The 14948-nt window shown below is 48.7% G+C and overlaps 1 protein-coding gene across 1 annotated transcript in view; it reads right to left on the reverse strand.

The window, feature by feature from the left end:
• Positions 1–14948, reverse strand: part of Rnf220 (ring finger protein 220) — a 218657-nt gene that overhangs the window by 23326 nt on the left and 180383 nt on the right. Inside the window, exons 3-5 of the mRNA XM_051188578.1 lie at positions 14367–14499; positions 6098–6143; positions 2667–2768 (exon numbers count right to left, since the gene is read on the reverse strand). Coding sequence (XP_051044535.1) covers positions 2667–2768; positions 6098–6143; positions 14367–14499 — 281 coding nt within the window. The remainder of the gene's footprint in view (positions 1–2666; positions 2769–6097; positions 6144–14366; positions 14500–14948) is intronic.

Genomic DNA, 14948 nt, shown 5'->3' on the forward strand with positions numbered 1-14948 from the left:
TCTTGCTAATAAATTTTTTTAAGAGAGAAAAAAGGGAAATAATAATTTGTGTTAATCCAACAAATATTCGTATGGTATGCTGCATATTGTTAGATAATGGATAAATATCTGAGCAGTTGATCACAATATACTGTGCCAAAACTTGGGACACACAGGGTCATAAGAAGAGGTAGATAATCTGGGAAGACTTTTTGGAGGAGACAGTGTTTCAGCAAGATGTTGAGGGACAAACAGAAATTGTGGGGTGAAGGATTTCTGTCAAAAGTGACTTGTCTACAGAGAGGGAAGGAAGAGAGGGCATGTCCAGGGAGTAGATAGCTTAGTTCAGTAAGTTGAGGCATTGTGGAAGGGAGTATCAAGAACAGAGCTAGGAATACAAGTTGGATCCAAATCACAGAACATTGATGTTATGCAAGGAGCTTGAATTTAAGCTTATAAATTGCTTAATTTGATTGATCATTTAAGAAGGTACTTGGAAATCCTCCAATCAGGAGGCTGAGGCAGAGGTGTGAGCCAGCTTGAGTTACACTATGAGGCTCTGTACCAACACCCCTTTCTCCCTTAAATAAAAAAAAAAAAACCCTGAAATGTTTGTACATAGTAGCACATAGCTGTAATACTAGTACTTGGGAGGCAGAGGCAGGAGGATCACTGTGAGTTTGGGACCAGACTGGACAACATCTCAAAATAGAGAAGGCTTTTTGAGTCTAGAATGGAGTAGAATTCAAGTCTGAGAGGCACCCAAATGTGTTGTAGAGGTTCCCATACGTCCCTAGGTCAGTTGCAAATAAATACCAGATAGGAGGGCATGGGTACATTCTTTTAGGCAAGAGGCTTTCCACATTTCCACAGAGAATAAAAGGAACACATTTTGAGAGGAATGGGGTCAGGGAGCCAGTTGGTGCTTGGTGGTTGTTTTTCCCTCTTTAGCAGGTGTTGAGACTGTGAGCAAAGGGTGGAGGATGGGGACTCTGAGGGACTCTCTGCCTATCCTTTGGAAGGGAACTCTGTGGAACGGAGTTTTATCTCCTTACATCAAAAGTCCCTAGAGTCAGGTCATGTTTCCACCTCCAGCCTGGTTGTCTTAGCATAGCGTCCAGGGCTGACTGGATGTCTCTGTCATCAGTTAAGAGCTCTTCCAGAGGACCCAAGTTTGTTCCTGGCACTCATGTCAGACTTCTACAACCACCTGTAACTCCACTTGTAGGGGAGTCAATGCCTTTGGCTTTCATGGGCATCTACACTATCTGGTACACACACACACACACACACACACACACACACACACACACACACACCAGCATTCATGGTTGCATAGATTTCTCCAGCCAGCCATGGCACTTTGGGATATGCATTTTATTTTAATTAATTATTTATTCTTTTGAGTTTTTGAGACAGAGTTTCTCTGAAGCTTTGGAGCCTATCCTGGAACTTGCTTTGTAGACCAGGCTGGCCTCAAACTCATAGAGATCTGCCTGTCTTTGCCTCCTAAATGCTACCACTGCCAGACCTTATTTTTTAAATAATTTAAAAAAGTTCATTATTCATCTTTATGTGTATTGGTGTTTTACCTATATATGTATATATGTGCACCACGTGTGTGTGGTGCCCACAGAGGCCAGAGAAGATGTTGGATCCCTTGGGACAGGGTTTTTAGATGGTTGTGAGCCCAGGGTCCTCTGGAAGAGCATTTTAACCCCAAACTGAGGAGAAGTCAGTGGGCTGAGGTCTAGCCTACTCACCTAGAAATTTTTGTTTTCATTTTCTGAATGGTGTGGGATTGTTCCATGCTAGGCAAGTGCTCTATCTGGGAGTCACACCCCCAACCCCTAACCATACTTGGCACTCCACTCTGAAAGCTTAGTGTCCCGATGCCAGGCTGCCAGCTTGGAGGAAAGTGTTCCTGAGGAAATACCTTTCTATAGTTCCATCTGAGGTTCCCTGGATGCTGATGGGGACCTTGGCTATCCACCCAGGTTACCAGCACCTACTGCTCTGCCTTTCCACATTAGAGTCCTTTTCCCTTCCAAACTGGTACTCCCTGGAAAGCCCTGATGCCATTTAAACAAATGGCCCTTGGAGCAGGATCTTATTTTCTGCCATCTGAGTGGGTTCTCAAAGGCAGGACTCCATCTCCCAGACCCGGGCTCCTGGAGGAAGCCTGCTAAAAAGTCAGCTGCTGCCCCTGGGTCTCCTGCCTGCTCTCATCTTTTAAGACTTATTGTCTTTCTGTTGGACTATGACACCCACAGGCAGTATCTGCCTGCTTCTCTCTGGACCTGATATTGAGGATTGGCAGGAACACGTGGTTACTTGGCTCTCGGGGCCTAGCTTTTGGGGTGAGAAATCCCCAGTGATTCTGGGTTATACTCTTAAGCCCTCTCATAAGACAAGAATCCCATAAGCCACTCCCCGGTGGAAAGGATCCTTCAAAAGTGCTCAGAACCAGCAGAACCCCAAAGAACATGGCATCTCACTCCCAAATCCATCTGCTTAATAAGGCCCGTTCCCTGACACCTGTGCTTTCTTAAGTTCCCTTGGGGCACTGGGCACAAAGGGCACCAAACACAGCTCCGGCCTCATCAGGAGGAGCTAGCACCTTGCAAAGGACTTGAGTCTCTCGCCCAGGTGAGACCCCTCCCGGCCTCCTGCCACACCCTCCTCACCTGGTATCTGTCTGAGTGGTGCAGGTCATCAGTGGCAGAAGAGTGTGGTGATGCTGTCGGAGAGTCTCCTTCCCTCTTGATGGAAGCAGACAACAGGAGGGACTGGAAGAAGAAAAGGACACATGGCCCCAGGCCAAGTGAGACCAACATTCAGTGCCCAGGAGCTCCCAGTTCTCCGGGAGTTTTGGAAGTGAGACAGAGGAAGGGCACAGGGATAGAGGACTATGGAAATCTGAAGTGATGCAGCCATGCACGGAAGTCCAGTTGTGTGAGAGGATGGGTGGTTTTAGGTCTACATATAGACCCTTGCTTGCTGATTTTGTTTGAGACACTGTCACTCAGCACAGGCTAGCCTGGAACTCTCATTAACCCTTCTATCAGGGCCTCCCAAGTGCTGAGGATACAGACATATGCCATAGCACTGGCCAGAACCTTGTTCCTATTAATCTCTACTTCAGTGGGAAAGGACCACTGGCCCACTCTCAGTAGACCTAACTAGACGTGCTTTGTTCTTCCTTCCAGAGCAGAGACTCTGGGACCCAAGTGAAGGGTTGGGGGTAAAACCACATACCTGCCACCTTGCCTGCCCCTAATACAGGCTGATGGCAGCTCCACTATGGAGACAGTAAATTAAATAGTATGTATGAGTTTCCAGCATGTAGCTAGGGATATATCATGGGTCCATTTAGCCCTGTGCTGTGGTGATGACCCCGGCAAAAACCCCAGCAAAACTAATCCCCCTCCATCAATCCCGGATGGCCTCTTCTACATACGCCTGCAGTTTAGATTAATAAACTGTCTGCTTTAAATTGTGTACGAGCACCACAATTCTAAATACCACATGGCATGTTCAGCCCAAGAGCCAGCTCTTGCCAAGGCCTGTTCAGCTGCAAGGGGGGGGGGGCGCTCAGCAGCCTGAAAACAACTCATACCCCCTCCCTTCTTCAGCTTGCACAGCTCTGAGCAGGAAGCACACAATTCCCTACAAGTCCTCCCCAGCCTCGAAAACCATGCCAAATCACCAGTGACAGCCCAAAGAAAGCAATTTGGGGAAGATGGAGCGGCCATTTATCCTTCATCTCTGACTGAACCTTAGGATGTGACCCGCATTCGGTGGCCATGCTATACATCCCCTGCCAAGGGCCCTAGAAATGAGGGGGTCTGGTCCCAGATGCCGATGTCCCAGGCTGTCCTGACATGTCCATAGCCCAGGGGCTGGAGGAGGGAGGAGGCTGCAGGGGGCCTGGGATGGGACTGTCTCCAAATGGGACTTCTTCACCTACCTAAGCCTGATGGGAGGCCTGGTGGGTGAGAGCCCTAGTCAGAAAGATGTCAGGCAATGTTCTTCTCTGATCCCCAAGGAAGATGTTGCGAGAGAACAGTGTGTCACAGTGTGTGGGCCCCCCAACAGTAACAAAGCTCTCCTCTGTCTATCTCTGTCTCTCTCTAGGTTAGAAGCCCTGAGAGGCCTCAGTATTACACCTGGGGCAAGCGGAATAAAAAAAGGTCACTGGCGCTTTTTAAACATGGACCAAAAAGCAGTAAAATGTGTTTTGAAAAAAAAAATCCTGGCATTAAATCATGACTTTTTGCCTGGCTCTTCGCCTCATTAAAAGTGGCCTTTTGGAAGGTAAAATTATCATTGTAAGCGATAAGATCTTTAAGAAAATAATTCACGGCTTCTTCACCCTTTAATATGATAGCCGCCACCGGCTAATTTTTTTCTTAATGGCAACGAGGCCATCAATCTTGTCTAAGGGCCCCTCGCCCTCTCTTCCTTCTCCTCCCTCCCTCTCTCCCTCCCTCCTTGTCCTCTCAGACACTCACTTCAACCTTCCTCTTTCTCCTATTTCTTGCTTCCCTAAAGCTGAGGTCAAGATCAAGGAGTAGCCAGCGACTGATCAGTTTTGGGGAGTTTATCTGGGAACAAGTGAGCAATGGTCCTTTTTTTCTGCATCTAGTGATCTGTATACCTGTGTCCCAGGTTGCAGGATTGTGTCTGTGCTTAAGACTTCCCGGATATACATTCTGATCTATGGGTCACGTATGTGAAAGGTAAGTATGGATGAAGAGTATGCCTGCCAGGGACAGTCCTGAGAACATAAGCCCTTCTGGTTTCCAGTGTCTCAGCCTTGTCACTCACACTGAGGTAGTGGCTGATGTAGAAGCTTGGCCATGACCTTCAGTCATGGCAGTCTGCCCAAAGCAAGGATGGTGTGGCTTCTTGCTTCCTCCAGTCCACAGCTACCTGGTTCCCCTATCCCTTTCTATTCCAGGCCTTGGCCAGGGTCTGCACCAATTCCAGACTGGGCTGGGCTCTCTGTTCCTCTTTTTGCCATTGGCTGTGGCTTAGCAAGTTTGGGATGAGGGTAAATAGTCTCTCCTTCTGAAGGTCCAAATGATGGTTGGCCAAAGTCATGGAAGTGATACTTGTCACTGGCTCCTTTTTCCCACTGAGGACTTTAGGCCTTTCAAATATATGGACCACTTCATGCCTCTTTTCTTACTGGAGCCCTGACCACCCGGACATTTTCAAACTATTTATCTTTAGGGAAGTGGCAGACATACTCTCCCATGACCCTCCTAATGCCCTCACTTTATCTTGACCAGAGTACAGGGGTCCCTGAGGGTTTTTTCTTGGCATTTGTTCTTATTTTCCTCACACTCCCACTCACTGAGTAAGTCTGTTCCCAAGGTTCAGCACCTACTTCTCAGTCACCATGACACACACAGGTGAACAGTGTGAGAACTTTGGAGAAAGAGGGCAGCTTCCCACAGAGGGATGAGGCCAGGTATTTGGTGAGTACCTCTTCCTCTCCAGGTCTCCATTCTTTCACAACCATCACCTTTGGGGAAATAGTACTATTTGCTCCTTATAGGCACTCATGTCAGTGGGTCTAGAAGAGACAATTGCTCTTCATCTTTCTCCATCTAATGCTCTCAAGTTTATTCCAGTTTCTGTTCAGAGGGGCCAAATCTTTCTTCAGATGGACCCAGCATTTTTTCTGTTTCTTTATAATGCGTGTGTGCACACACACACACACACACACACACACAGAGAGAGAGAGAGAGAGAGAGAGAGAGAGAGAGAGAGAGAGAGAATCTGGCTTCTATCTACTTTCCTTCACTGGTTATAGCTCAGCTTCCTTGGAGTCTGCCCAGCTTTAGAGTCTGTGTTACAAACCCCAGCCTACTTTTGACTCTCATCTTTCTCCTAGCTAGGAAAAGAGAAGGTTGGAAAATCTTTTACAGGATGGATTCTACAACCCCAGCCACACCCTGACACACCAAGCAGCCCTAGGCATCAGGTTGACATTCAAATGCTGGAGGCAGTTTGGAATCCCTGGGGAATGCCTTTCTCTCCAAAGGAGACACATCTTGGAAGGCCTAGGTTGGAATGAGCAGGAGGGAAAACATAATTGACCACCTACCTTGGGAGTGCCTGGAGCCATGGCATCCTTCAGAAGGGAGCTTTTGCTGCCAAGAAAGAAGAGAACAGGGTGACCATTCCACTGGGTGCCCAGGTCATGTGAACAAGGGTAGGTGAACAAGACAATACCAAGAGAAGGCATTGCAAGCAGACAGCTAAGCCTAGCCCCACCCAGAACACTCAACCCAGCAGTGTAGGACCTAGCTCTGCTCCTTCCAGGTGCCAATAACCATGCTGGCCCCTGGGAGGGGACACAGTCCCTGGGCAGAGTACTGGAAGACAGGGGCTTTACATAGAATCAGCCCTAAAGATTTTATCTGCCCTGGGGGCTCCCTTTTCGCCACTCCCAGTTCTTAGCCTGCTCTTAGTTCCTATGGGATTGGGGTGATGGGGCCAACACGACTCTTGTCAATTCTTCCTCCAACACGCTGCAAACTGTGTTAGGCTAGAAATGATCTCCCCCTGATTCAATTTGTCAGCCCCAGGCCCTCCGGCATCGGGCAGCAGGCAGGAGGGAGCTGGGCCCTGAAATATGGTGGGCAGTTCAGAGCAGGCGGGGGCTGGGGTGGGAGGTGATGGATGGGTTGTGGGGGAGGCAAGGACTGTGTTTAATAACAAAATTGGTATGCAAGGCCACATCTCACGCTAAGCATGAGTGATCCAGAGCCACAGAGTATTACAAATCCCGCTAAACAGATGCTGACAATGGAACAAGACGTATCAAATCAGATCCACTTCAGAAACATTAATATCCCTGTTCCTGTCCCTTCTTGCCTGCTGCCCCCACTATATTGCTGCATTGTGCTCACACACTGGTGTGCATGCATGCATAGGCACACACGCAAATACATACGGAGGGGTCATTGATAACATGCACAGAAACAGACACAGCCCATTTTTATAGGCTTTCCTAACAGACACACATACAAAGCACATATGTAGAGTACATCCTCAGACACAGCCAGAAAGCATGAAAGGACACAGATACATTGAAAGCAGAATACAAGAGCATGTGTAGACTCAGTGAGTGTATACATAAGGAAAACCTACAGATATACTCAGGTACCCATTAGGCCAAACAGAGAAATGCATGATGTGTAAGCAAAAGAATAGGCAGAAATGGTTAAAGTAGTGAGTGACTTTCCATGGAATGAGGGATGTGTGTCCACCACCCAGGGGGACAGATGCAATGTCTGAATATAAATATACACACATGCATGCATACATAAATGCTCCACCACTGTGCAACATTCTAAGTCTAAGGAGATAATTTTGATTGATTTCTGACTGTTCAAACTTGGGTGTGGAAAGGGGGTTGCTACTGGCATCTAGTGGGTAGATGGTGTTTAACAACCTATACTGCTCCAGACAGCCCCTCACAAAGAATTATCGGACCCAAAATGTCAATAGTGCTCAGGTTGAGAAGCCCTGGTCTCAAGGTAGATACACAGACTATCATTCTACCAACAGGCACATAGATGCAGGCAGTCACAGCCAGAGATCCAAGACATGCATACAGATGCACAAGGCCACAGGGTCACTCCCTGAGACATGGCCATAAAGACAAATTCACGGCAGCATGAAGACTGGATAAAGAGCTGCTCATATACAGAAGTCCACATAAACACATGCAGAGATCCAGACACCTATAAAGCACTGGCACACCTAGGCACATGCATATCTACGGATATAGACACTTAGGGGAACACACACACACACACACACACACACACACACACACACACACACACACAGTGCAGAGGCCACCAGTCTATACAGCAGGAGAAGACCATGTCTGAGTATCAGATTAGAGCTACCAGTCTGTTCACACAGCAGGAACAATACAGAATAGGAAGGACTGCCTTCCTATTTGGTCTTAGCCTTGTTGGTCTTAGCCTGGCCAGAATGGGTATACAGAGGAGAAGATGGAATGCTGTTGAGAAGTAACCAGTTTGTTGTTAGTTTACAACTCCTATCGTTTCTTAACTTCTTCACTCAATCAGCAAACAAATAACAATATCACTAATCTGCATACAAAGAGAGATATCTGCTATCTACACTCTTGTCATACTTGATCCTAGACGGGGATAGGGCTATTATCTATTGTGGCTGTATTAGGTGAGATTAGAAAATGAAGAAACAAAGAATTACTGTGTATCCATTGTATGTGACAGGGACAGGCCTTGCATGTGTAATTTCACTGAATTTCTACCAAAACTTTACAAAGGTGACATCTCCGTGTCATTCGGCCCACGGAGGGCTTGGAACTTGAGTTTTTAGTGCTGCCTCTCTGAAGTTACATGAGACTTAGGCTCTACTGCAGACACTGAATTTCTTTTTGTCTCTGCTTGCTGTGCAACTTTGGGCAGGGTCTTGCTGATTCTGTGCTCATCTGCTTTGCTGGTAAGTAGAATTGGGTCATCCGGGGTCAGGATGTCAGCCTGTTCTCTGGCAAGCCCATCTTTCGATTTTTCTTAGCAAAGCTCTCCTCTTTGCTTGCACATGGCCACTTCAGCCTCAGACACCTTCCCTTGCTCTGAGCAAGGGTGCCCATGCCCCCTTCCCTTCTATCAATCCCTTCAACTCTTAAGTTTTCTTGGTTTCAGAAGAGACTGGTGGAGAAAGGTCTAAGTCCTGGGCTGTAAGCAGCCTGGCTCCTGCCCAGCCCATCAGCTCTGCCTTCTGTCCCTCCCTATTTCCACAGCCCGCCCCCAACAATTTTCCTCCTTGCTCAGTCACTCGCTGCCTAGTGATCCATGGGTTTTAAATTATAACTGGGACCCAGGAAACGCGTTCCTAAGTACAATATTCATGGGCTGGGCTGACACTTTTAATTAAGGTGATTTACACTGAATTATCCTTGGAAATAAAGAAATGGTGCACTGCCTGGGAATAAACCATCATCACCAGCCGCCTTTGTAAGTTACACTTCGTTTTAATCTATTTGGGGAATTGTTTATCTAGTTCATTACCCAACCAAACACCGAGGCCGGCCTTAAATAAGGCTTAAGTAGGGGTGGGGGCACTGCCATCTCTACACCCCGCCTCTCCTTCATAGCTACCCAGTCTCCCTTTAGTTTTTTTTCAGCCCTTTTAAAGTACTTCCCAGAGGAGGCTGTTTCCCACCCCAGAGGCCAGCTCCCATAAGGATCTCTGTGCTCAGGTCCCACCAGCCAAGCCTCACTTTCAGCTCTGTGAATGCTCCATGCCCAAGGCTGTTTCTTCTTAGTGGGTAGGAACTCCTGTCTAGGGGCCACAGATGGTCTCAGAGCCAGTCCTTTCATCTGCCCTGCAATCTTCAGCCCTCATCCATGTCCTTGTCTGTCTCTCTGTACATACATATCTAGTCCCTAACCCAACACCATCCCAGAGGCATCTCGGTCTCAGCTTTCCCAGAGTCCTACCTGTTGCTTCCTCTCTCTGATTGTGGACATGACCTTTACCACACACACTCAGAACGTTTTCTCCTAGTAAGGACCCTAGCTAAGTCCCTTGGCTTCTTCCTCTGTCCTCTCAATTCCCTCTTCTGGATGCCCTACTTGCAGCTATTGCCTTGGGGCAGCCTCGTTAATGGAGCCTTGGTTTGCCCCCCGTTTCTGCCCCCAGCCCACTCTCAATACTGGCACATGAAGTCCCATTATCACGTGGACCAACCTCCCACATGGAAAGTCTTCACGACTCTGTCATTCACCCAATATTGCTCTCTTTGTTCTAAGTAGCCAAATCCGTGTGTCTAATGGAGCCCTTGTGAAGGTTCTAGAAGGGGAAGGACAGAATCAGGTGAGGCGAAGGAGGGGTATGGGTGTAACAGAGTGTCAAGCAGGTTGAACTTTGGCTGCTCCTCCCGTGGGGACTTGGTTGCTCATGGCATCTGGGAATGTTCATCTGTGGGAAGGTGGCTCTTTTGGGATGTGTGTGAATTGAGTTGTGTGGGAATGAGGTGTGTGTGCGTGCATGCATACATGTGTGTCAAGCCAGTGTTTGTGAAAACCAGTCTCCTTGGCTTAATGGCCCTTGCTTCTTTTGTGAGCTCCTGGGGTGTAGAATAGCATAGGACCTGCTCTAGGTTGTTGACCAGTTGAAGGCAGAAGACAGAAGAGGTTCACCTGGAAAGTTCCAGAAGCAGAACCACCTGAGAGGTTAGCTTGGCAGCAGCACCCAAAGGCTCAGGTGGGCTAGGCTGAGGAAGGTGCAGGGAGGGCAAAGGAGGCCAAGGCAGGGTAACAGGACAAAAGGGGGTCAGGTTGAGAGAAGAGGGGAGGGACCAGCTGAGGAAACCGAGGAAGAAGAGCCAAAAGACAGGAACACGGCCAGGAGGAAGCCAGAGGGCTGGAGAATGAGTGAGGGAGGCCCGCGTTTCGGGCTTCTGCCTCCTGTGGGACTCAGTTTCCCCACCCATAAACCGGCCCATCTGTTCAGGACACTGGGAGAAGGAAGGTGGAGGGGGTGGATCTCTGTGTTTTCCCAACTTCCTTTGCCCCTCCTCGGGCTCGCCCCAGAACCAGCAGGGGGCGGGGCAAGGGCAGCCAGGCTGGGGACCCTCCGCCCGCGCTGCCCATCAGCCCGGAGGGAGCTGACACGCTCCTTGGGAATTTATCACGCACCCAATTACAATGTTAATTGGCAAGTTCCTGAAATCAATTAATTCGCAAATTTTTTCCAATTAAAAATCCAGATAAATCACAAGGGCGGCGGCGGGGCTGGTCCAGCCCGCAGTCCGGTGGGCACAGCGGCCACGGGGAGGGGGCGCGCGTGGGGAGGGGGCGGCGGGGCGGCTGCCCTTGAACGCCTTTGCCGGCCGGTCCGACTGTCAGCGCGCCGGGCGCGGCGGGGCCGAGACAGATAAAACCATCGACCCGTCGCCGCCAGCGCTTCGGCTTTATCGATCCGACGGGAATTTCACTTGCTGTGCAGATCCCGCTGTCCGGCTGTCAGACACCCGGTGGGGAGGAGGGCGTGCCAGGGGCGCAGGGCGTGCACGTGCTGAGGGCGGCGTGGGCATTAGGGGGTGCAGGGATGGGCCGGGACGTGAGCCGACAGCCGCGAGGTGTGGGTGCTCTGAGAAACGTGGTTGATGAGGGATTTATGCGGGATCACGAGCAGGGATAGAAGGAGAAGGGAGCGGGAGATGAAGCCTTGGGCGGTGCGGGCTTGGGGGGGGGGCACTCGCTGAGGAGGCAATAAGAGCGTTTTCTGGGGGGAGCACACTGCCCAAATGGACTCTGCAGGGTCTTCTCTTTTCTGTTCCTGGTTGAAGACCCCTTCATTGGAAGCGTATTACCCAGAACTCCTGGGACAGCCTGCAGGATGTTTCACTCTCTGCCCTTGGCAGGTCAATCCCAGGTGTGTGAGTGATAGGGGAGGGGAGGCGAAGAGCAGGGCACTGGTGTCAAGACTGACTGAGAACCAATATTATGTTTACTGCTAAGCGGGAAACCTTAGAGGAGTCACTTCACATGTTTGTGTTTCAGTTTCCTCATCTGTAAAATGGGAGTCACATCTATAGTCACACACCACAATTAGCAACAGGCCGGCTATACATGTGAAAGTGGTCCCATGAGGTTAACTGCCTAGTGACAGTGTAATTTGTGTAAGTACACTCTATGATGCTCACATGACAAAAAAAAAAAAAAAAAAAAAAAAAGTTTCAGGATGCATTTCTCAGAACATGGACACATCATTAAGCAATGCATGGCTATATCACCTACCTCAGAGTGAAGAATAAATAAAGAGCTTGCCATACAGTGAATGTTCCACAGGGTTCGTTATTATTACCATAGTATAGCTTCAGAGGAGCTTTCAAAGTGTGCCCACAGACTCTTTTGATACTTTTGTCTTTAAGAATGAGAGCTTTTTAAAGCACAATACTTCTCCCTGGAGTATGGGGTTCAGCTAGGCTGGGTTGGAGGGATGGATGGCTCAGCTGTTAGAGGCAAGGCTTATGGGCAGGGCTTGGTGATTCATTCCCTTCCTTCCTTTCTTCCTTCCTCCATCCATCCCTTGTTCCTCTCTCCATCCATTCCTTCCTGCCACTTTCCCTCTCTGCCTTTCTTTCTAGAGATATAGTAATTTCACTATGTAGCTCAGGCTGGCCTCAAATTCCAGGTACTCCTGCCTGGGTATCTGGAATTACTGCTTGACCTGGGGATAGAATAGTCTATCATGGATGTGTTAGTGTGTAGGCAGACTTTTGGGGAAAGCTCTGTGGCTTCCCTTAATCTCTTTCTTGGATACATGCTTGTGGGCAGTCAGCTGCCTTGTTGGAGAGAAACTCAAGGCAGCCTTTGGAGAGATGCTGAGGAACTGACATTTCCTGATGATAGCCCACAGAAGTGAATCCTCTTGGAAACATCCTGCAATCCTGGTCAGATCTTCAGGAGACTGTAGCCCTGAGTGATTTTTATGTTTGCCTCAGAAGAGAGTCAGAGCTAGTGACCATGGCCATCTATGATCACCTAACTGCTGTACTGCTGTTCTGGAGCTCATGACTCACTGAAACGGAGACTTTTTTTTTTTTTTTTTTTTTTTTGAGTCAGGGTTTCTCTGTAAATTTGGAGACTGTCCTGGAACTAACTCTGTAGACCAGGCTGACCTCAAACTCACAGAGATCTGCCTGCCTCTGCCTCCTGAAAGCTGGGATTAAAGGCATTCACCACCATAGCCCGACTAATTTTTTTTTTTCATTTTGTGTGTGTGTGTGTGTGTGTGTAAGTTAGAGGGCAACTTTTGGAGTTAGTTTATCGCCTTGTACCTTCCCTGGGTACTGGGAGGGGGCGGAGCTTGTGTGGCAAAAGCCTTTACCGGATGAGCCTTCTCACTGGTCCTAATAAAAAGTCTTAAACCATTAAGTTTTGGGGTAATCTGTAACAGCCAATAGGTGACTAGTACTCTCCCTTCAAAATTCCTCCCTTTGGAAGCCACCTTTGCTCTCTGTTGGGTCTGATGCCTCACAGAGCTCTGGCTCCTCCTGGGTAGCAGCCACTATCCCTCAGGACTTGTTTCCTTACCTCCCTCATTTCTTTCTCACTTTGAGTTTCCAGGGACAGAGACCCTTTGGTCCCCCTGCACCTTGCATCGTTCAGGTCTAATGGCTCGAAATGACTAAAGGGAAGGAATGGTGTAGGCAGTTCTCAGTTTGTCGAATCATGGTTTGTTTCTATGTGTGGTGGAAGCCTAGCTCCACCCCATCTGCTCTTTTATAATCTGATCTGGCCACTCCTCAAATCAGAAGGGGATACATATCCTCTCACCTTGAATCTGAGTGGGTTCACAATGCCTTGATCAATAGAGTACTGGAAGTGACATTAAATGACCTCCAAGTCTCAGTTTGAAAAGGTGACCAGGCTTGGATGTAGCTCAGTGGTAGGGAAAGGCTCTGAATTTGATCTTTAACAGCACACTCCCACCTCAGTGTTCCATTTGGTTGGCCAGAACATCTTGTTTTGGAGGCCTAAGCTGCCATGCAAGAAGTCAAAGTACCCCAAGACTACCAAATGATGGGGAGGCCCAGGCCACATAGAGGGAGCACATGCAAGATGCTTTGGACTCTGCTCCATCTGCTGTTGTAGATGACAGCCAGAGTCCATCACCAGTCATGTGAGTGAAGAACCTCTAGACCATCCCAGCTGCCAGTTGAGCACCCAACATCTGGAGCAGGCACAGCTGACCCTTCTGTGCCCTGCCTGAATTCCTGACCCCAAAGATGGTTTGAACAAAATAGAACAGCTGCTTCATACTTCTCAGATTAGAGGTATTTACTTAGTTCCTCATTCTCCACCCCCAATAATCTGGCTCCTCCCCAACTACCTTGAGAAGATTTAGCCCAGTCCTTCAGGTAAGGACAGAGGAGAGGATGTAGAGCTGGGACTGAGCTAGGACAGGGACACACTTGAGCACATTCCCAAGATTGTTACCTCTCAGTCCTTGAGATTTGTGGAGATGGTGCTGCTTTGTCCCCAGCCAGGCTGGACTTCCAATAGAGCTGCCAGATCCTGTAACTGCTATTATCCTGCCCCAAGGCCCCAAACGGTATTTCTGGGCTTGCAGAAGTGGCTGGCTTCCAGTCTAGCTTCCCTTATTCTGAGGATGGAATCTGAGGATTCTCTTTCCTTAACCCTGCTCCCCCCACCAATAAAACAAGAAGAAAAACAGCTGAAAACACAGAAAGGCCACACAGGGCCTGGCTTCTCTTCTCCCCAGAGGTTCACGAGAGCCCTAGCAGCCAGCAGAGTGGAATCCCCCAGCAGGCAGACTCCCTGTAGGTGGCTTACCTGGCAGGCAATTGGGCCAGTTGCTCCAGTTCCTGCTCCATATGTTCCTGCAACTCGCTGGGCCTCAACAGGACTTGGCAGATGGGGCAGATCGGGGCTTGGCTGTCAAACAACGCTACTGCTTTCTTCTTACCTGGCCGGGGAAGGAGAACAGACACTTAGAGCAGAGCTAGTCTCTAGAAGGAAATCCAGAGTCCCAGGCCTTCAGCCCAAGCCTATAAGGTAGCCTTCCAGAGACTCTGGACCTAGAAGAGGGGTGAGATGTGTATTGGTAGCTTCAGAGACCATGGCCATGACTGATACCTTTCCAGCTGGCTGCCCCACTTGAAAATCTATTGGGACGCAATCAATGCTCTGAGCAAACAAACCTTGATCAGTCCATTTCACACCTGTTTAATCATACCATCACCCAGAATGAATGTTGAGTGTTCCTTGTCTCTCTCCTTTTCTCATTGTTTTCATATTCCCAGGTTTAGAGAAGGAAGAAAAGAGAAGGGAGGCTTCATTCTTGTGGTCATTCAGCAAACATTCACTTTTTTCTTTTTGGTTTTTCCAGACAGGGTTTCTCAGTGTAACAGCCTT

Source organism: Phodopus roborovskii, unplaced genomic scaffold (genome assembly GCF_943737965.1).
Source record: "Phodopus roborovskii unplaced genomic scaffold, PHOROB, whole genome shotgun sequence".
Taxonomy (NCBI): Eukaryota; Metazoa; Chordata; class Mammalia; order Rodentia; family Cricetidae; genus Phodopus; species Phodopus roborovskii.